At 55.1% G+C, this 21,426-nt stretch overlaps 1 protein-coding gene across 7 annotated transcripts in view; it reads right to left on the bottom strand.

Moving 5' to 3' along the window:
- Positions 1-1,489: 1,489 nt before the first annotated feature.
- The window catches only part of LRSAM1 (leucine rich repeat and sterile alpha motif containing 1), a 54,193-nt gene continuing 34,256 nt past the window's right edge, over positions 1,490-21,426 (bottom strand). For 5 of the 7 annotated variants that reach the window (XM_009189134.2, XM_003911921.3, XM_017949983.2 and 2 more), the window contains 10 exons: positions 21,154-21,253; positions 19,217-19,304; positions 17,457-17,531; positions 15,682-15,762; positions 14,100-14,195; positions 10,415-10,513; positions 9,748-9,879; positions 8,218-8,299; positions 3,834-3,967; positions 1,490-2,212 (listed from right to left, as the gene is read on the bottom strand). In XM_009189134.2, the coding sequence (XP_009187398.2) occupies positions 2,087-2,212; positions 3,834-3,967; positions 8,218-8,299; positions 9,748-9,879; positions 10,415-10,513; positions 14,100-14,195; positions 15,682-15,762; positions 17,457-17,531; positions 19,217-19,304; positions 21,154-21,253 (1,013 nt within the window). In that variant the 3' untranslated portion in view covers positions 1,490-2,086. The remainder of the gene's footprint in view (positions 2,213-3,833; positions 3,968-8,217; positions 8,300-9,747; positions 9,880-10,414; positions 10,514-14,099; positions 14,196-15,681; positions 15,763-17,456; positions 17,532-19,216; positions 19,305-21,153; positions 21,254-21,426) is intronic. The other 2 variants (XM_009189135.2, XM_003911922.3) reach the window with 1 other exon arrangement.

Genomic DNA, 21,426 nt, shown 5'->3' with positions numbered 1-21,426 from the left:
AACAATGATGCCGGCTCCTTCAATGCTCCCAGTCACACACTACTGTTTACCAAGCGCTCACTGTGGGCCAAGCGCTTTGTGTGCGGGATAAGGAGCCTCGAGAGAGCTCTAGAAAGTGGACACTGTCGTCACCACCATTTCACCAATGTGTAAACTGAGGCCTAGGAAGGTGGGGAACCTGGGCCGAGCTTATGTGGCACAGGAACACCCCTCAAGCCCCCGCAGCTGTTGGGGGTGGGTTGCCCCACCTGTGGGTAGGAACATGTCCTACTGGGTGGGGTGGCAGCCAGTCACCTTGGGGATGTTGGCTTCTCTGGTGCCAGCCTGTCCGTGGTGGCCTAGGGCTTGGGCCTGGGCCTTCCTTGGTCAACAAGGGCTGAGGTGCAAAACACAGGACTGCATGGCCCGAGACCAGGGATGCGGCTGTCCCTTGCTGTTGTCTGTGGCAGGTCACTGAGCCTCGAGCTCCTCCATGAGGCCTCCCTGGGCCCTGGTGAGTGTAAGGAGATCTGCAAAGCACTCTGCTCCAGGAGGTAGCCCCGCCTGTCTCAGTCTCTCCCCTCTTGGCCAAGTTGAGCCCAGGAGGGTGCTGGGAGGAGGGGGAACTGTGGGTGGGAAAAGGCCACCCAGCACCTGCCCAGGAAACGACTCAGACGACAAAGGGTGTCCGCCCGCCCCATTCAGTGCACAGGACTGATGATCTCAGTGAGAGGGAAGCAGGCCCAGGCGTAGGGATTTTTCTGCCACCCCAGGACCTGAACTCTCCTGCCTGCTCCTGCGGGCACTGTACTTGGAGCAAGCACTCAGCGCCCCCTGGAGGCCACCAGCCGGTCAGGGCCGCATCACGTCCTGTGTTGAATGCATAGGGCAGCTGAGGGCAACTGGGGCCCAAACACTGGCTAGGACCACTGAGTAAGCTGGAGGCAGAGCCCAGGTGCTCCGAGCAGGCCTGCCACAAGCCCGAGGAAGAGGCTGCACCTGGCTCAACACCATCTGCCAGAAAACGTGTAATCAACGTGCACCCCTGCAGCGAGTGCAAGTGTATATGGCTCCTAGAATTTGCAGTGACCAAACCTGCACAACTGCACGGGTTTGAGGGTGAGGATGCTTCTGGGCCTCAAACCCCGCATCACCATGTTCCAGTTGCAAGGCCCTGGGCATTTACCCCTAATTAGCCTCAGCTGCCTCACTGGGATAATGAACGGAACACACAGGGCTCCTCTGCTCGTGGAGGCACAGGCCGCAGCCATCACGGGCCCTGGCTGCCTCTGGGCCCCGGTCTCTCCACCTGTGAAGGGGGCGCTGGGATAACGCGACATTCAAGATGGCCCTACCTGGCCTCTCCTTTGGACTGAGGTGGACTGAGGTGCGGCGCGCTCCTCCCTCCTTCCCCGAGAAGAGCTGCCCTCTGCCCTAGCCCCATCCCCAGACCTCGTCCCCTCCCCTCCCTGGGCTCCCATGAGGACCCAGCGATGACTCAGGCCAGAAGCACGCTGAAGACAGGTTTATTGACACTCCTGCTTCAGACTGAGCTACATGGGGTAAGGAGGGACAGATGTGGAGAGCAGGAGGGCCCCAGGGTGCTGGGGAGCAGCAGAGAGGGAGGCCCAGGGGTGCTGGTGCCACTGTGAGTACAGGCCTGCACCGCACGCCTTCCCAGGTCGGCCTCCGCTCACCTAGCCAGGCCCTCCTGCTCCCTTCCCACATGCAGAGTGGGACAGGACTGTGCATGGTCCCCAGATGAGGACCAAGCTCCTGCAGGGGTGGTGACCTTCAGTCAAGACAGCTGGGAGACAGCGGATCCGTGATTAGGCTGGGGCGCTGGCTCCCAGGCTCGGGAGGTGGTGCAGCGGCCTCTCCAGCCCCAGCCCCCGGGACCATTTAGACCAGTGGTGTCATGGATTCGGAGCGCCTCTGCCTGGCCTAGACATGCTTGGAGCTCAGGGTGGGGGCTCCTGGGCGGTGGGGAAGGGGCCCAGAGCAGGGGGGGCCTCATACGTGTCTGGCTGGCACAAGGCTGAGCAGGAGCCTGGGCTCACAATGGCCGAAGCAGGGCCAGGACCAGGCCCAGGTGGGTGGGCAGGACTCAGCTGCTGTGGTAGATCCGGAGGCGCTGGACGATGTCCTGGCGGCACAGCGGGCAGGTGCGCAGTGGCTGGCAGCACTGCTGGCAGCAGCAGACGTGGCCACAGTTGAGGAAGATCATCTGGGCCTGGGGAGGGAGAGCGGGAGTATGTGGCAGGCCCTGCTGGGTTCCAGGAGTCCCAGGCCCCGGGCCCTTTTTTTTTTTTTTGAGACAGAGTCTCACTCTGTTGCCCGGGCTGGAGTGCAGTGGTGTGATCTCAGCTCACTGCAACCTTGGCCTCCCAGGTTTAAGTGATTCTCCTGCCTCAGCCTCCCAAGTAGCTGGGACTATAGGTGTGCACGACAACACCTGGCTAAATTTTTTGTATTTTTAGTAGAGACGGGGCTTCACCATGTTGGTGAGGCTGGTCTCGAACTCCTGACCCCAAGTGATCTGCCCGCCTGGGTCTCCCAAAGTGCTGGAATTACAGGCGTGAGCCACTGTGCCGGCCCCCTTCGTTATTCTTTAGCATCTTTACCATAAACACCTGATAGTGGGGCCTTTGGGCATTTGAACGCCACAGAAACAGAACAGGCACGGCCGAAAGGGGTAACCTAGTCCTTCTGTTAGCAGTTTGCTGTCTATTTCTCTACAGTTTGTAAAAAAAAAATATAAATACCCATATAAATGCCCCAACTGTTTCTTTCTTAAATAAAACTGGGGATTACATTCCTGCCCTCTGGACAGGGGATGGAGGCCTGTTCAGCCGGCCCCTGCAGGAGGGCACGCAGGGTGTTCAGGCTTCTTCCTTGTTGATGCACTTGCCCAGGCCCTGAACTCCTCAGTCTACAAACGATCCCAACCCGGAGCAGCAGCCACTGACTCAGGACCACACTTTGCCTCAGCATCTCCTGCTTTCAGGAACTGATCCAAGCTCTGCTCAAAGCTGTCTGTAATGCCAAGGGCCACAGAACAGGGATTATATTTGGAACCAACAGGTCCATCCATATCACGGCATGAGCTGGGTCAACTGGAGACCCTGGAATCATCAAACTGCAAACACGGCTGCTTTTCTAAGTAGGATCCCTCAGTGGAGGCAAAGAAGGATTTGTATTTCATTCACCGCTCTGTGTAATTTTTACAATAAGTGTTAATGAATTTTTAAAAGATGATTTTTTTTTTTTTTTGAGATGGAGTCTCGATCTGTCTGCCAGGCTGGAGTGCAGTGGTGGGATCTTGGCTCACTGCAATCTCTGCCTCCCAGGTTCAAGCGATTCTCCTGCCTCAGCCTCCCAAGTAGCTGGGATTACAGGTGTGCGCCACCACGCCTGGCTGATTTTTGTATTTTTAGTAGAGATGGGGTTTTACCATGTTGGCCAGGCTGGCCTCGAACTAACCTCAGGTGATCCACCCGCCTTGGCCTCCCGAAGTGCTGGGATTACAGGCGTGAGCCACTGTGCCTGGCCAAAAGATGATTTTCTAAAGCTTCTGCAGGGTAAATCATGTTGTTGATATTTCATGATTTGGGAAATTTTTTTCCTGTTTATTAAGTAGGAACAAAAAGAAAAAAGATCTGGAAAATGATGTGAGTGCAGCTCATATTTGGGTCATGGGATCGGGGTCATTTTTATTTCCTGCATTCTTTCTGGATGAGCACAGTCTACTTAGATAACTGGAGAAAACACGTTCAGAGACAACCCTATACCTGGAGAATTTGAGGAGGGTGGCCACAGGCAGGGCAGGCGGGTGGGGAGGGTCCCAGACTTACCTCCTGTTCCAGGCACACGACACACTCTGAGGCCTGCACCTCCAGCTCTGCAGGGGGAGCGGATGGCCTCACAGACTCAGGAGGCTCCTGGGGGGCTGTAGGGGTGAGGACCTCACCTGTTGGTGGTTTCAGCTCTGTGGGGAACAGATGGACAGACTGAGCCACGGTCATCTCCGCTGACCCCAACCCCTAGGGGCTCATCGTGGGCCTGCCTGTCCCCATAGTGAGTGAGCTGGAGGGTGGGGGAGCCTCTGCTCTCAGATCTGAGCGAAGTGCTCTCCTTGCCAACACGCTCTCTTCTTCTCTTCTCGGAGCCTCATCTCCCATCTGCAGAATGGGACTGAAGTCTCTCTCTGCAGGGATGGCTGCAGCGCCTGGTAAGTGGGTCCTCTGATCTCTAATGTCTCCGGGACCCTTCAGAGCCACCCTGCAAGTAGGGCTCGACACTTTCAGAGATGAGACATTTGAGGCTCAGAGGCGGGGAGTCACTCAGCCAGGGCCACGCAGCCATCTGGGGCAGGAGCTCTCAGTGAAGGGCCAGCTCTTGGCTTCTCACCTGGTTGCCCAGGAGACAGGATGGGCTGCTGCCCATCAGGTGACCCAGGGGAGCAGAATGAAAGGCCCCTCAACACTGCTCCCTTGCCCCCAGCCCCAGAGTCCCCAGCATGCTGGCTGCTCTGCCCTGGAGCCAGCATCCCCTGCTAGGACATCAGAAGCAGCCCTTAGAAAATGCTAAGTCTTGGCCGGGCGCGGTGGCTCAAGCCTGTAATCCCAGCACTTTGGGAGGCCGAGATGGGCGGATCACGAGGTCAGGAGATCGAGACCATCCTGGCTAACACGGTGAAACCCCGTCTCTACTAAGAAATACAAAAAATAGCCGGGCGAGGTGGCGGGCGCCTGTAGTCCCAGCTACTCGGGAGGCTGAGGCAGGAGAATGGCGTGAACCCGGGAGGCGGAGCTTGCAGTGAGCTGAGATCCGGCCACTGCACTCCAGCCTGGGCTACAGGCGAGACTCCGTCTCAAAAAAACAAAAAAAAAAAAAAAGAAAATGCTAAGTCTTTTTTTTTTTTTTTGAGACAGAGTCTCGCTCTGTCGCCCAGGCTGGAGTGCAGTGGCACGATCTCGGCTCACTGCTACCTCTGCCTCCCAGGTTCAAGCAATTCTCCTGCCTCAGCCTCCCGAGTAGCTGGGATTACAAGTGCCTGCCATCATGACAGGCTAATTTTTGTATTTTTAGTAGAGACGGGGTTTCACCATGTTGGCTAGGCTGGTCTCAAACTTTTGACTTCAGGTGATCTGCCTGCCTCGGCCTCCCAAAGTGCTGGGATTACAGGCGTGAGCCACCGCACCATGCCGCTAAGTCTCTTTTTCTATCATGCAATGTGAGCCACCCACTTCTTTGATTCTATCCCTGGTTCCCTTCCTGATCACGGGTCACTTTATTTATTCTATGGCTTGAATTACAAGAATTACTTTTTATAGCAGGAAAAACAGTAAAGATTTTTTTTTTTTTTTTTGAGATGGAGTCTCACTCTCGCCAGGCTGGAGTGCAGTGGCGCAATCTCGGCTCACTGCAACCTCCGCCTCCTAGGTTCAAGCAATTCTCCTGCCTCAGCCTCTTGCGTGTCTGGGACTACAGGCATGCGCCACCGTGCCCAGCTAATTTTTGTATTTTTAGTAGAGATGGGGTTTCACCATGTTGGCCAGGATGGTCTCCGTCTCCTGACCTCGTGATCCGCCTGCCTCAGTCTCCCAAAGTGTTGGGATTACAGGCGTGAGCCACCATGCTCGGCCAAAACTAAAGATTTTTAAAAGGCTGTTACAACACTAGACCCTTAAGGGTATCAGTGTTACCCCCAAGCCACCAATTTTTTTTTGTTTTGTTTTTTGAGACGGAGTCTCACTTAGTCGCCCAGGCTGGAGTGCAGTGGCACGATCTCAGCTCACTGCAAGCTCTGTCTCCCGGGTTCACGCCATTCTCCCGCCTCAGCCTCCCAAGTAGCTGGGACTACAGGCGCCCGCCACCTCGCCCGGCGAATTTTTTGCATTTTTAGTAGAGATGGGGTTTCACTGCGTTAGCCAGGATGGTCTTGATCTCCTGACCTTGTGATCCGCCCGCCTCGGCCTCCCAAAGTGCTGGGATTACAGGCATGAGCCACCGCGCTCGGCCCCCAAGCTACCATTTTGAGGGAGCTCTCATATCTATATGTGTGTGTGTGTGTGTGTGTATAGTTTTTTTTTTTTCCAGACACGGTCTTGCTCTGTCGCCCAGGCTGGAGTGTAGTGTTATGATCACAGCTCACTGCAGCCTCAACCTCCCAGGCTCAAGCAATCCTCCCACCTCAGCCTCCGGAGTAGCTGGGATGGCGCCTTGCTAATTTTTTGATTTTTTTGTTTTGTTTTGTTTTTGAGATGGTCTCACTCTTTCCCAGGCTGGAGTGCAGGGGCACAATCATGGCTCACTGCAGCCTCGACCTCCAAGCTCAAGCGATCCTCCCACCTTTGCTCCCCAAGTAGCTGGAACTAAGGTGTGCACCACCGCGCCCAACTAATTTTATTTTTTGTAGAGAAGCGGTTTCTCTCTATGTTGCCCAGGCTGGTCTCAAACTCCTGGGCTTGAGTGATCCTCCCGCGCAGGCCTCCCAAAGTGCTGGGATTACAGCCCTGAGCCACTGCGTCCAGCCTCTATATTTGTTTTTATCTTTTTCTTTTTTGTTTTTTGAGACAGAGTTTCACTTTGTCACCCAGGCTGGAGTGCAATGGTGCTATCTTGGCTCACTGTAACTTCTGCATCCTGGGTTCAAGCAATTCTCCTGCCTCAGCCTCCCGAGCGCTGGGACTACAGGTGTGCGTCACCACACGCGGTTACTTTTTGTATTTTTAGTAGAGATGGGGTTTCACCATGTTGGCCAGTCTGGTCTCAAACTCCTGACCTCAGGTGATCCACTCGCCTTGGCCTCCCAAAGTGCTGGGATTACAGGTGTGAGCCACTGCACCCGGCCCCAGCCTCTATATTTGATATAAAGTGTACCGATTTCTGGGAGTAATAAGAGAATTGTTAGGAAATTGAGGGCTTCCCTTGCCTTCTGGAACTCGGGACGGATCCCACCATGGCCCCTTCCCCAATGGGCACAAGCAGGAAGCCCTGAGCAGCCCAGGCATCCACTCTCTGCATGTGGCCACAGATCCTCATGGCCGATCTGCTATAGAGAGGAAGAACCTGCTTGTGTGCTCCAGGGATGACTCAAACAGTGAGAAGCAGCCGGTCCTGAGGACCGCTAGGCTCAGAGGCACTGCACCCTACTCAGGGTGCAGGGCACCTGTTTGTGACTCCTGCTCACATGAGGCTTGTCTGCCAGGGGTGACCCCAACTCCTGATGGAAAACTCTTCTGATCTCCAGTCTGAGAGCTGGAGGGTCAGGAACATCCAGAAAGGGTCTATTCTGCACATAAGAAGTTTAATGACTTTTTGGGGGTGGAGTCAATGTCCTTGGAGTAAAAGTGGCTGCAAAACTGGTACCTGAAGCTATCCTGGGGCTGCAGTCAGCCCAGCCCCGTGGAGCCCCGGGGCCTCCCCACTGAGGTCCAGTCCAGAACTCCACCTTCGCCTCAGCTCCTTTGCCTCTTCCTTGGCTCTGGTTAAAAATGCCCTGCCCAGAGCCTCGCCCAGCCCAGCAGCACAAGCCTGCCCTCTCCTTCACCCCTGCTCTGGCCCCTCACCTCTTCCCCAGGGAGGCAGTCAAGCCCAGTGGTTCCACCATTTGCCAGCAGTGGGACCTGACAGGGGACATGCTAACCTCTCTCCACTTCAGTTTCCTCATGTTGAAAATGAGGACCACAACAGTGCCTCCTCGCGGGGTTGATCCGGAGGCTCCGCAACGCAGTTCATGCACAGCAGTGGGCAGGTGCCGGGCCCCCGGGTCGTGCTCAGCACATGGCAGACCCCAGACTCCACACCTGCTCGTTCTCCCCATGGCCCTCACGACCTGCTTTCGCCCCTTCACAGCCTGTTGTGGACATCTCTCCACATCCACAGGCCCTGGGGACGGGCTATTTCTCCCTCTAGTCCAAAGTCCCTCAGTGTGTGGATCCCAGCATCTGTAGGGTGAACTGAGGGAAGGCTATGGGACAGGGAGCTGGGAGGGCCCCTCCACTGCTATGTGGAGGTCTCCTGTTCTCCCAATTTGGTGGCCAGTTTTTCCCATCCGTAAAACGGGCTCACTGATCCCTAAGCCTGCTCCTTGGGAGGGAACCTTACCGACCAGCAGGGGCTAGAACCAGCCCTCAGGACTCATCCTGAAATGTAAGCAAATGACTGTCCCCACCAGAGCCCACACATACGGCTGGGAGCCCTGCCCGGAAGAGGCCAGAGCTGTGCTGCTACCTGGCTGGATCCTGGCTGCATCCAGCAGTTCCTGGACTCTCCGGAGGATCTCATGCTGCAGGCCAGCTTCTGAGACGCCCACCTGTAACAGTTCAAGGAAGTGCAGACTGTGGCCTGGGCAGGAGCCTGCTAAATGGCATGAATTACCTGGCACAGGCCCAGGCCCACAGGACCACTGGCACCTTCTGCTGGAAATGTGGAAGCCTTCCGGGGCCTGGTGGGGCCCAAGGTCAGGATGAAGCAGTGCGGCTTCATAGCTGTGAGGCAACCTCCCCAGGCCTCAGCCTAATCAGTGTGACAGGAGTTGGGGGGAAACTGAAGCCCAAAGGGAAACCAGCACTAGCAACAGCTACAGTTTAGCAACCGCTTCCCAGTGCCAGGCTTCACCTGTACACCTCAGCCACTTCCCCACCAGGTAGGGCAGCAGAGAAGCCTGGGAGGCCAAGACACAAGGCAGCAGCAGCACGTGAGCCCCACAGTCCCTCAGCCTCCAGAGCCTGAGTGGCACAGCATGTGACCCTCAGTGCCATCCAGTCCTTTCGGACCCTGGTGTCTACATCTGTCCAGGGAGGCGCAGGGCAGTCTCATGGCAAAGAACACGAACTCTGGGGCCACACTGGGGTAGAGGCCTCACTCTGCTGTGTGACCTTGGGCCAAGTTATTATTATTATTATTTTTTTGAGACGGAGTCTCGCTCATTCGCCCAGGCAGGAGTGCAGTGGCGCGATCTCGGCTCACTGCAAGCTCCGCCTCCCAGGTTCACGCCATTCTCCTGCCTCAGACTCCCAAGTAGCTGGGACTACAGGCACCTGCTGCCACACCCGGCTAATTTTTTGCATTTTTAGTAGAGACGGGGTTTCACCGTGTTAACCAGGATGGTCTCAATCTCCTGACCTTGTGATCCGCCCGCCTCGGCCTCCCAAAGTGCTGGGATTACAGGCGTGAGCCACTGCGCCCGGCCGGGCTAAGTTATTGCCTTACTGGGTCTCATCTGAAAGATGACAATGATATGTACCCCGCTAGGCTGTCGGAAGAATTCAGTGAGTTTGAATACAAAAAGTGCTTAAAATGGTGCCCAGCACGTGCAGGTGCTACAAAGTTAGTAGGCACAGTGATGATCATTCTGTTTTGAAGAATAAGTGGATTAATGTGCTGTAAAGAGCTCAGCTTGTGCCCAGAAAGGAACAGGGGCTCAGGCAGTGCTGTGGCCACGACAGTCTGTGACACTATGAGGCAGGGCAGCGGCTGGATCCCCAAGGGCCTGTCTTGTCCCTCCAGTCTGAAGATCCAGTCTGAGCAGGTCAGCAGGACCCGCCTCCCCAGGATTTCACAGTGAGACAGTGTGTGGGGCACACACAGGCGTCTGGGGCAGAAGGGCAGGGGTTCTGGCCGTCTGGAAGCAAGGTGGCCCTGGGCCATTAGGTAGGGACAGGCCTCACTGAGGACTACACAAGGAGCAGGTCAACCCCCGGCTGGTCAGGACAGCGGCCTTGCATGTCCCTCCTCTCCCTGCAGATGGCTGCTGCCTACCTTGGCCAGGTCCCCGGGGCTCATTTGGCTCAGCAGGTCCAGTGAGAGGCGGTGGTGCGCAAAGATGGGCAGGTAGTGCTCAGCCGACAGCTCCTCCAGGAGGGCCACCAGCTGGCGCTCCATGCCCTCTTCCTGCAAGAAAGAAACGTGTACCATGAGTGGGAAGGAAGAAAAGAAGCCCCTGTTTACAACAGAAAATGAAGGGTTTGAATATACATAACCTAATACATAGAATGTACTCGGGATTTTTCCTACAAAAACTCATGTGTAGGCACACAGAGAAAGACAGTCCCAGGGGTTCACTGCCGCTCTGTCTGCAAACCTGAAAATAGTAAACAACTTGAACATCCATCAAGAGGGGGCTGTTTCAACCACCTCTCTCGCCCTGCAGGTGCTGGGCAGACAGTGGCTCCTGGCACAGGCTTTGCTCTACTGTGGGCTCAGTGGTCTCTGCCCCGCACAGCAGTGACCAGCCTTGTCACCCCCCTCACCAGAATGAACACTCCCTCGCTCTCACTTCTGTCTCCACTGGGGCTTGGCACAGGATCTGGCATGCTAGGGTCACCAGGAAGGTAACAAGAGGCAGAGCATGGTGGAGGTACCACAGGCACCTCTGGGAGGAGGTCCCCGGGGCTCCCTGGCCGGGGCAGGCACCAGCAGTCCTTACTTGCAGCTTCAAGGACAAGGGCTTCTGGTTCAAAAGCCGTTGATACTGAATCAGCCAGTAATTTTCCTGCCTGGTTTCACTTTTGGCTTCTAACTCCGTCTGCCAGGAATGAAGCAGGCAATGTTAGTTTCAAAACGGTAATAAAACCTGTAATAACAATGATGGTTGCCGGGCATGGTGGCTCATGCCTGTAATCCCAGCACTTTGGGAGGCCGAGGTGGGCAGATCACCTGAGGTCGGGAATTCAACACCAACCTGACCAACACAGAGAAACACTATCTCTACTAAAAATACAAAACTAGGCTGGGCGCAGTGGCTCACGCCTGTAATCCCAGCTTTTTGGGAGGCTGAGGCGGGAGGATCATGAGGTCAAGAGATCAAGACCATCCTGGCTAACATGGTGAAACCCTGTCTCTGCTAAAAAATACAAAAAAAAAAAAAAAAAAAATTAGCCAGGTGTGAAGGAAGGCACCTGTAGTCCCAGCTACTCAGGAGGCTGAGGCAGGAGAATGGTGTGAACCCGGGAGGCGGAGCTTGCAGTAAGCCGAGATCGCGCCACTGCACTCCAGCCTGGGCGACTGAGCGAGACTCCATCTCAAAAAAAAAAAAAAAAAAATTACAAAACTAGCAGGGCATGGTGGTGCATGCCTGTAATCCCAGCTACTCAGGAGATTGAGACAGAAGAATCTCTTGAGCCTGGGAGGCGGAGGTTGCAGTGAGCTGAGATCGCACCACTGCACTCTAGCCTGGGCAACAAGAGCGAAACTCCGTCTCAAAAAAACAAAAACAAAAACAAAAAAACAATGATAGTTATGAACTATGCTCCTCTGAGCACTTGGTACTTTTTTATTTTATTTCATTTCATTTCAGTTCATTTCATTTTTGAGATGGGCTCTTGCTTTGTCACCCAGGTTGAGTAGCTGGGACTACAGGTGTGCGCCACCACGTCTGGCTAATTATTGTATTTTTAGTAAAGACGAGGTTTTGCCATGTTGGCCAGGCTGGTGTCAAACTCCTGACCTCAAGTGATCCGCCCACCTCGGCCTCCCAAAGTGTTGGGATTACAGGCGTCAGCCACTGTGACCGGCTGGCAGTTAGTATTTTACAGAGAACTTTCCCACCCGCTTATTGTCTATAGTTTAAACTATAGAAGTGAGAAAAGCAGGAAGCATCACTCTGTCCAATTTACTGCTGAGACGATCTCAGAGAGGGTAGCTGACCTGCCTGACACCACACACCTGGTCAGGCGGAGCGCCTGAACCTGAGCTTCTGCCACCTGGTACCACACTCTGCCATTCCCTGTGGGAGGTACCCCCTCTGTCTGCCTGTGGGAGAGCAAGCATTACCCAGCCCGGGCTGCCTCCTGGGTGCCAGGCAAGGGGGATACAGGTGCGAAGGACACCTTCAGCTTCTAGAGTGGGCTTCACTGTCTGACAGAGCTGAAAAATGATCAATGTGCCATTGATCATGATTCTTTTTTTTTTTTTGAGACAGAGTCTCACTCTTCTCGCCCAGGCTGGAGTGCAATGGCATGATCTCGGCTCACCGCAACCTCCACCTCCCGGGCTCAAGTGATTCTCCTGCCTCAGCCCCCCAAGTAGCTGGGATTACAGGCATGTGCCACCACACCTTGCTAATTTTGTATTTTTAGTAGAGACGGGATTTCTCCATGTTGGCCAGGCTGGTCCTGAACTCCCACCTTAGGTGATCCGCCCGCCTTGGCCTCCCAAAATGCTGAGATTACAGGTGTGCGCCACCGTGCCCGGCCTGAACATGATTCTTTTATTCCGCTATTCGATAACTCTTCGCTGAATATTGCTCTAGGTGCTGGGAATACAGCAGCAAACAAACAATGCTGATAACGACCACAGTGACAACAGGCGTAGCTGACGTGTTCACAGTACCATGTGCCAGACCATGCTGTGCACCGAAAGATGCCATTCATTAATCCTCACAACTCTGTGAAGGAGATTCTACCTCCCAGGTGAGGGAACTGAGGTTCAGGGTGATGAGTAACCTGCCCAGGGTGGGGCCAGGAATCAGATCCAGGCCTGTCTTACTCCACAGCCCATGCTCAGAACAACGGAGCTGCTCCGTGAGGGCTGGCGTGACTGGGGAATGGGATCAGCGCAGGCGTTTCCCAATCCCTGCTGGGCCTCACTGCCCTTTCGTGGCCCCCTGGACCTGGCCACGCCCACTGCTCCCTTCTGTCTGGGCTGCAGCCCCTCTCTTCCAGCGCCCAGGAGCCGGACGGGCTGTGTTCTGCTGGGACGGTGCTTCCCCCTTTGGTGGTGACCCCCAAGGCCTACAAGGGCAGGAGCACCAGCCACAGCTCCTGGCTGCTACGGCACAGCGCCAAGCCACCATCTGCAAAGTAACCTGATGCGTAGGAGATGGCAGCAGGGCACCGTGAGGAACAGGCAGCTTCTTCTGATGGGCACAGGCTTGCTCAGGCCTCCAGAAGAAGCTGGTCTCTTCTAAACCTGCACAGGGCCCGGCCTAGGATGCAGCTCAGAGGGTGTCTGGTGCATTCACAGCGACACAGGAACGACTCGTTCTTTTCCACCCCAGATGGTGGGCCTGGCCTCTGTCCTCATTGCTTGGGTTCCCTCTGGGTCTAGAGGAGACACTCTCAAGGGGGCCTCTGCCACACTGAAAATGTGCCAGTGTCAAACCCATCAGGGGACAGGGGACGGCTGGGCCACTCCGACCAAAAACTTATCAAACGGCCTGCCCTGGACACAGCGAGTCCTGTCTGGAGTGAATGCTCATGGCTGTTCCCGAATACTCGACTACAAAGGCATTCGGAGAGCATCATCTGGAAAAGTTTAAAAACCAGAAGTAATCCACATACTCAACAATAGGGGCCAAGCACAGTCTTGAAAAAGGACATCAAGGAATAGTTTAATGACTTGAAAAGAATGTGCGGAAACAGGCTGCTGGAAAAGGGTATATACCATGTCACGTTTAAAAGGCACACACATGAATAGCTATAAAGATGCATCACAATGTTTGGAAAATATGCATCAAAACAGCAGGAGAGGCTGGGCGTGGTGGCTCATGCCTGTAAAACCAGCACTTTTGGAGGCCAAGGCAGACAGATCATTTGAGCCCAGGAGTTGGCGACCAGCCTGGGCAACACGGCGAAACCCCATCTCTACGAAAAATAAAAAAAATTAGCCAGGCATGGTGGCACATGCCTGTAGTCCCAGCTACTCGGGAGGCTGAGTGGGAGGATTGCTTGAGCCCAGGAAGTCAAGGCTGCAGGGAGCTGAGATTGCACTACTGCACTCCAACCTGGGCTACAGAGTGAGACCCTGTCTCAAACAAACAAACAAACAACAAATGGCAGGAGATAATGCTTGGAAATGCAATTATTTTCCTTTGTGCTTTCCAGTTTTTCTTTTTTTTTTTTTTTTGAGACGGAGTCTCGGTCTGCCGCCCAGGCTGGAGTGCAGTGGCCAGATCTCGGCTCACTGCAAGCTCCACCTCCTGGGTTCACGCCATTCTCCTGCCTCAGCCTCCCAAGTAGCTGGGACTACAGGCGCCTGCCACCTCGCCCGGCTATCCAGTTTTTCTTTGATGAATAACTCTTACTTGAATAACAGGTGTTTCTAAAAATGGCAAGTCTGTTAAAGAAAAGTAAACGTGTGTGTGATGCTGAGCACAGAAGCCAAACACATACCAGGATTTCCCGGAGCTCTTCCTCTCGCTGCTGCTTCTCTTTGAGCAGCTGCTGGAGCAGGGAGCTGAGGGCCCAGCGCTGCTCCGAGATCATCTCCTGCAAACAAGACCACACCCCACACCACTGTGAGCTGGCGTCAGCGCAGGAGTCCCACGGTGGCAGGATGGAGAAGGGCCTGGCCTCCTGCTTACCCGGTTCTCTGCCCAACGCCCTCCAGGCTGAGCTGGGGGACAAAGCTAAGAGGCCCTTCTGCCCCCCTTCCCCTAAGCCTGCATCTCTCTTCCTTGTGGGGTTAAGTCAGGCATGGGATCCTGGTGACTGATGACAATGGGATGGTAAGAAACATCAAACAAAAGAAATGACAAGCCACCGGTGCCTGCCTTGGTCTCCCAGACAACAGAGCACAGGGGCAGAAGCAAATGGTGGGGAAGGGTGTGGGGCCCCACACAAATGGAGGTGCATGCAAACCAGAGCCTGGGGTCCCTGCTCCACTCCCACACTTGCTCTTGGAAACCCCATGGGGGCCCCGACAGCCAGAGCCCTGCTGCACTCGTGGGCAGGGACTAGGGCACCCTCCAGGCACGATGGCTGCAGCTTCTCTGAGAGAGCCCCAGTCCTCTCATCTCTGAAGATCATTTCAAGGCTCACAAAGGGCTTTCCCTTGTTAGCTCAGCCTTCTCCGATGGCCTGATGGCACAGGCTGGGCCTGGAGGACCGCTGTCATCTTACAGAGTAGGGGAAGAAAGCCTGGAGGGGCAGACGCCTGCCTAAGGGCACACAGCACACCTGCGGTGCACCTGAGACCAGGGATCCAGACCCCAGACCCCTCACTGCACTGAGGAGTCCATGGGACGGCTTGAGACCTCTCCACTGAGAACAGACACAGGGACAGTGACAGACTGAAGGCTCTGCTCAAACTCTTGGCAGGGGCACATGTCCTCACACACCACCCCATCCAGCCCTCCGTCTGCAGCTGGAGAGGCTGAAGTTCAGAGAGAGGAAGGGGCTGCCCCTCCTCCCCAACCTGCCAAGGGTGCACAGCAGGGTTGTGCCAGGCCACATCCAGCTCCCAGGCATCCAGTCCAGGAGGCCAGCTGCCAGTCCCTGCTGCCCTCTCATCTGTGTGGGCAGGACTCCCGGGCTGGAGCCCCAGAGATGCTGCCTGCAGGGAATTACACAGATGCGGCTGGGCCCTCTCCTCCAGACATCCCGGGACACCCAAAAGCTCCAGCCCTGGAGGATGCCTGCCCAGGGGCCTAAAGCACGGCCTACAGAGAGAGACAGGAGCTCAGCGGCGGGCCCGCAGCCAGCACAGGAAACGCAGTGATGGAGATGGAGTGGGGGAGCCTTGGCAATGAAACCCTCCTTCCTCTGACCCTCCTGCCTCGCAACAGGCTGAGCACCTCTAACCCTGGCCTGCGCTGGGCCTTCTGGGGCTGGGGGGTGTCCTCTGGTGTCATAGCCACAGAGGAGCTCTGCCCTCTGTCTGCTGGAGAAGCCCTTGACTCCCAGGGGCTGGGAGGGAGCACCAGGTGGGGGTCTCACCACGTGAAGGAGGGCAGGGGCAGGGAGCCCTACATACCTGGAGTGTCTCTGTGTCCAGGGACTTCCTCTTTAACTCCAGCTGTGTCAGCTGCAATAACTCAGTTTCTATTAACTTAATCTAAACAGAAGACGAGACAGGGTTTTTTTTTTTTTACTCACATTAACCACAGTTCAGTTTTGTGCTGCTACTCTTTGGTGACCAAGTGGGGTCTAAGAAGCCTTTCTGGGGGGGCTGGGGAGGCTCTGGAATGAGGGGAACCTGTAGGCCTGGGAACCTCATCAAGAGGCTTGAACAAGAATTCGTTCCTTCATGGCCTTGCGTTCCTGGGGTCACGAACGTGTTTGTCATGGCCAACACTGTTTACTAAAGAGCCCAGCACAGGATCTGTCCTAGAGTGGGCACGGGATAAAGGCTTGTGCAGTGGAGAGGGGGCTTTCCTTGGGATTCAGGCCAGAGTAAAGCACAGACAGAACTATCACCCAGCCTCCTGCTGGTCAAGTTCTCTTGTCCCTCTCTTGCAGGGGAGAACAGAGGGTAATGAAAGTGACTGAGTAACAATGGTAACACTAGCTAGTATGTCTTGAGCGCCTACTGTGTGTTAGGCCTGTGCTGCACACTTGATGTGTAATATTTCATCAATTCTCTGACTGTTAGGAGGTATTATTGCCTCTATTTTACAGACAAGAAAACAAAGGCTCAGAGAGGTTAAGTCATTTGCCCAAGGACACAGAGCAGGTAAGTGAGAGATCCCTTTCTCTGGGATGCCCCAGCTCAGGGTTTGAAGGGCAACAGCTGACCTGGTGAAAACCATCTGCAGTGAGAAAGTGGGGGCCCCTGCACACTCTCCAGGCTGTGTCTAGGGGATTTTAGCCCTGGGCGGCAGGGGAGGGGGAGGTCAGACCCCACAGCCAGTACTTCTCTATCTTGTGCCCATGACCCAGTGACCATCATCCCTAAGTCCCTATGACACCACCAACCCCTGGTCAGAGGAATGAGCTTCATGTCCGGCAATGTGGAACTGAAATTAAAAAGGTAAATTGGTCCGAAAAAAAAAAAAAAAGAAAGAAAAATACAGAAAGAAAGAAAAAAACCATGCAAAAATGCAAACTTCAGTGTGCTGAACATGATGCAGGAGCGCTCCCATTGCCTGACGCTCACCTCAGCCCCAGCCCCAGCCCCAGCCCCACTCCACAGGCGGTGGCCACCAGGCCACATAGCGGGGCTTGCCCAAGGACAGCCTGAAGGTCAGCAGCTGGCCTAGGGGGGATCTTGTCACGTGAGGGAGGGTCTATGAGGAAGACTTCCTCCTCCGGGGCCAAGGTCACTTTTCAGCAGGTGTCAGGGCCACCGTGGCTCACATCCCCACCTGCCCTCTTCTGGGGAAAATACCACATGCCCCCGAGACGCCTCTGTCGGTCTGAGCTGTAGGAGCGCCGGGGCCTGCACTGGCTGCTTTTCCTAGTGGGGAAGTCCTGCCGGGAGCACCGACAGCAGAGGCAGCCGGAGTAGTCAAAGCCACACGTCAGCACCGCCCTCCCTGGCCCAGGTGTGGTGGATACCCGAACAGGCCACGCTCACTGGCAAGACCCTCACCAGACCGCGGAATAGGAGGCCTCCAGGCACCCTCCCAGCAGCCCCGACACAAGGCTGGGAGCAAAGCGAGGTTCTGAGGGCAAGGCCTTGACCTCTTGCTGGGCTAGCAAGCCAAGGAGCTGGGGTTCAAACCTCAACTGCTGTGACCTGCCGCCCTGGAGGGCTACTCTGCAAGTCTCTGAGAGGGCAGGTCCAGGGACCACGGCCCCAGGGCTCACCTGGCTCCTGATCTGCCGATGCATCAGGTCTTTCTTCACTTGGAGTGCCTCGAACGCAGCCTTCTGCATCGCACTCTGCAACACAGACCACCAGCCCTCAGCAGGGGGCGTGCCCACACCTTTCCCTGCAGCCCCATCTCTGTGAAAAGCAAAAGCTGTGTACAGAGCACCTTAATGGATGGGTTTTCTTCTGAGAGAGAGAGATTTCACCTCACTTGTGTAAACCTTAAGATGATATGAGGGGCTCGCTTCGGGCTGGCCTCTACTTGATGCACTTCCGGCATCACACCCTGAATTTCCACCACAGTGGACCGTGCGGGTGCTTTTACTGCCCCGTTTCACAGATGGGGAAAGTGACACTGAGAGGCATGACTCAGCGGCGCTGGGACACACACCAAGCCTATCCAGCTCCCGAGCCCCACTTAACCACAAGGCAGATGCCTCCTCTGAGAAATGGAGAATTTTCCTCAGACAAGCTCAGACAAGTGTCTTTGACAGACACTAAGTCAAGCCATTTTAGAACAGAGATTGCAATTAGGAAGAAAGGAGCAGGGTGGGATGACAAACACGCAGAGGACAGGGGAGAAAGGCGAGGGAAGAAGGGAGGCAGTGGCGAGACTCCCACGAGGCTGCAGGAAAGAGCTGAACAGGCCGGTGGCTCACATCTGTAATCCCAGCACTTTGGGACGCCGAGGCAGGAGGACTGCTTGAGCCCAGGAGTTTGAGATCAGCCTGGGCAACACAGGGAGACTCTGTCTCTACAAAAAATCAAAAAAATTAGCTGGGCGTGGTGGCCCTATAGTCTCAGCTACTCAGGAGGCAAAGGTGGGAGGATTGTTTGAGCCCAGGCGTTTGAGGCTGCAGTGAACTGTAATCACATCACTTCACTCATCCTGGGCAACAGAGCAAGAACTTGTCTTTAAACAAAAGAGAAGAAAAAAAGGAAAATAAAAAGCTAAACAGGCCAGGCGTGGTGTCTCATGACTGTAAACCCAGCACTTTGGGAGGCCAAGGCAGGTGGATCAGTTGAGGTCAGGAGTTTGAGACCAGCCTGGCCAATGTGGCAAAACCCTGCCTCTACTAAAAATACAAAAATTAGCTGGGTGTGGTGGTGGGTGCCTGTAATTCTAGCTACCCGGGAGGCTGAGGCAGGAGAATCGCTTGAACCTGGGAGACAGAGGTTGCAGTGAGCTGAGATCACGCCACTGCACTCCAGCCTGGGCAACAAGAGGGAAACTCCATCTCAAAAAAAGAAAACAAAAACACTAAACAGAGTAATATGGACACTGAAGGGGAGGAAGTCACGGGGCCCTTCGTTTCATCCACTCAAGGGCCCTGCCAGGCACCTCCCGAGCACCGCAGAGGTGGAAGAGCAGACAGCAGCACAGCAGGTCTAGACATGAGAAGAGGCCAGAGGTCCCACAGCGCCCTCTGTGGCCTGACCTCCATGGTGTGGTCACCATCACCTCCTGCCACTTAAGTCCTTCCAATGGAGCCTTCTACACAGGATGGAGGTGGGAGCCTCCCAGGGAGCAGGTGGAGGTGCTTCTGTGGATTTTAATGACCAGAAGACCATTCCCCGGGTCCCCCCTCAGCCTCTCTCTACCCCTCACCCTGATCACTTGTACACTTCTATGGTCACAAACCTCTGGGGTCTCACACGCTGTCTAGGAAGGGCTCTGTGTAGAGCTCGGCGCTCTGTCCTGGCTCCTGAACCTCCCTCCTGAGCCCCCGCCCTCAGGCCCTGGGCGAGGACTCACCTCCTGCAGGATCTGGCTGATGGCTTTGTTCTGATCCATTTGCTGCCACGACAGAATCTGCTGGAATCGTTCATCCATTTCGGCCATGCTGCCAGAAAGACAACAGATTCATTCATTCTTGGAATGTTTCCTGAGCACCTACTATGTGCCAGGCCCCTTGGAGGAGATCAAGATAACCCATTTCTTTACTGGACCACACTCATGGAGTACCTGCTGGGAGCCCGGCCCTGGGTGGGGCACAGACATCGAGTCTCTCTGAATCCCATGCCTTGGGGGGAAGGGGATCGAGTCAGGAGCTGGGAGAGAGATGCTTTCAGGTCCTCTCACCCAACCCTCCACCAGAATCCCCTCCACAGCACCCCCTGAAATGGATGCCTGGCCTCTGCCCAGCCACTTCCATGGGTGGGGAGCTCCTGACTCCCAAGGGTGGTGAGCCACCGAAGTGTGACAAAACTGTCCTTCCTGGCATTTTCACCCTGGGCAGGAAGCAGGGAGCAGCCCTTGATTTGGGCACAAGAACCTGCAGCCTCAAGTATGTCTGTGCTTTGGTACCATCTTATTATTATTGGTTTTTTTTTTGAGATGGAGTCTTACTCTGTCACCCAGGCTGGAGTGCAGTGCAGTGGTATGATCTTGGCTCACTGCAGCCTCTACCTCCCAGATTCAAGCAATTATCCTGCCTCAGCCTCCCAAGTAGCTGGGATTATAGGCGCCCACTGCCACGTTTGGTTATTTTTTTGTATTTTTAGTAGAGACGGGGTTTTACCACGTTGGCCAGGCTGGTCTCAAACTCCTGACCTCAGGTGATCCACCCACCTCGGCCTCCTAAAGTGCTGGGATTATAGGTGTGAGCCACTGCGCCCAGCCACCATCTTGGTTTTGTTTATTTCATAATAGCAACTATTTTTTTTCCAGTGAGGTCCCTGCTTCACAACAATAGCAAGTATTTATTGGACCTTTATGCACTAGACATCATGCTCATTAACACTCATTAAATCCTCCACCAACTCTACGGGTAGGTACTATGATTTATCTGATAAGGAATTTGAAGCCCAGGGAAGGAAAGAGGCTCCCCTGAGACCTCACGGTTAGTAAGGAGAAGCGGGACCTGGGCGGGTCTGTTTGACCCCTGTGCTTGCAACTCCTAAGCACAGTGTCATGTATCAGGAAACGGGCGAGAAATTCCCACATCTGCAGGGACCCAGAGGAGGCTGGCACAGTTCAGGTGCCCTGGAGGGTGGCAGCTGTGCCAGCCACCTGCATGGGAGGAGAAACAGGGCATCCAGGGCTGCTGGCCTGTCCCTGTCTGGGGATCCTGAGCACGGACTGAGTTTTCCCCACTGGCTCTGCTGGGTGCCTGTGGAACCTCCAACAAACCCACAGTGCCACAGTGAGCACAGGGAGCTGGACCCCAGAGCGGCCATGAGCATGAAAGCAACCCCTTCGCTTATCCCTCCAGGGCATCCCACTCCCAACCGTGGGAGTCCTCGGACACTAACGAGTGTACCACAGTCAAGAGCACACCCCTCCCCTCTGCTGGGCTCAAATCCTGGCTCCACCACCTGCTGGCTGTGCTTCCTTGGGTGTGTTATACAGTTTCTCAGAACCTGAGTTGCAATTGTAAAATGGGGTTAATAACAATACAGTCCATCCTAGAATCAATCAGCGAATGCGGTTCATCGCTTAGCTGAGTGCCTGCCACACAGGGAGTGCACAAGAAATGGGAGTGACTGTTACTACTTTAACACAGCCCAATGCTGAATCATGGATCCAGCTAGAAAACTCAGGAACAGCAGCCATCACTTGCCCCTAATGGCAGATAGGAGGCTGGGGTGGACCAGTGCGGGAGGTTTAGTGCCCAGCTCTCATCCCACGGTCTTGGGCCCTGAGCCAGCTCCCCCAACTCCCTCACCTGGGACTCCTCTTCCTTACCTTACCTGGAACAGGCCTGCTGGACCAAGTTCTGCCTCTGAGATTCATAGGCCATCTGGATGAGCCGGTTCTTACAGCTCTCCGTCAGCATCTGCTGCATGGCGGCTGCGGGAACATGAGGTGGGGATAGCTGAGTGGGGTGGCTGTTCCTGGGGCACTTGGGCAGGGATGCAGCAGGGATTTCCACGGGAACTGAGGAAGAGGCCTCCTTGAGGCCTCACCTGGTTACCTACCTGAGAGTCACCTTAAAAAACCCTTTGTTCTTTTCTTTTTCTTTC

The sequence above is a fragment of the Papio anubis genome, chromosome 13 (genome assembly GCF_008728515.1).
Source record: "Papio anubis isolate 15944 chromosome 13, Panubis1.0, whole genome shotgun sequence".
Lineage (NCBI taxonomy): Eukaryota > Metazoa > Chordata > Mammalia > Primates > Cercopithecidae > Papio > Papio anubis.
This window is presented reverse-complemented; position numbering and strand designations above follow the sequence as displayed.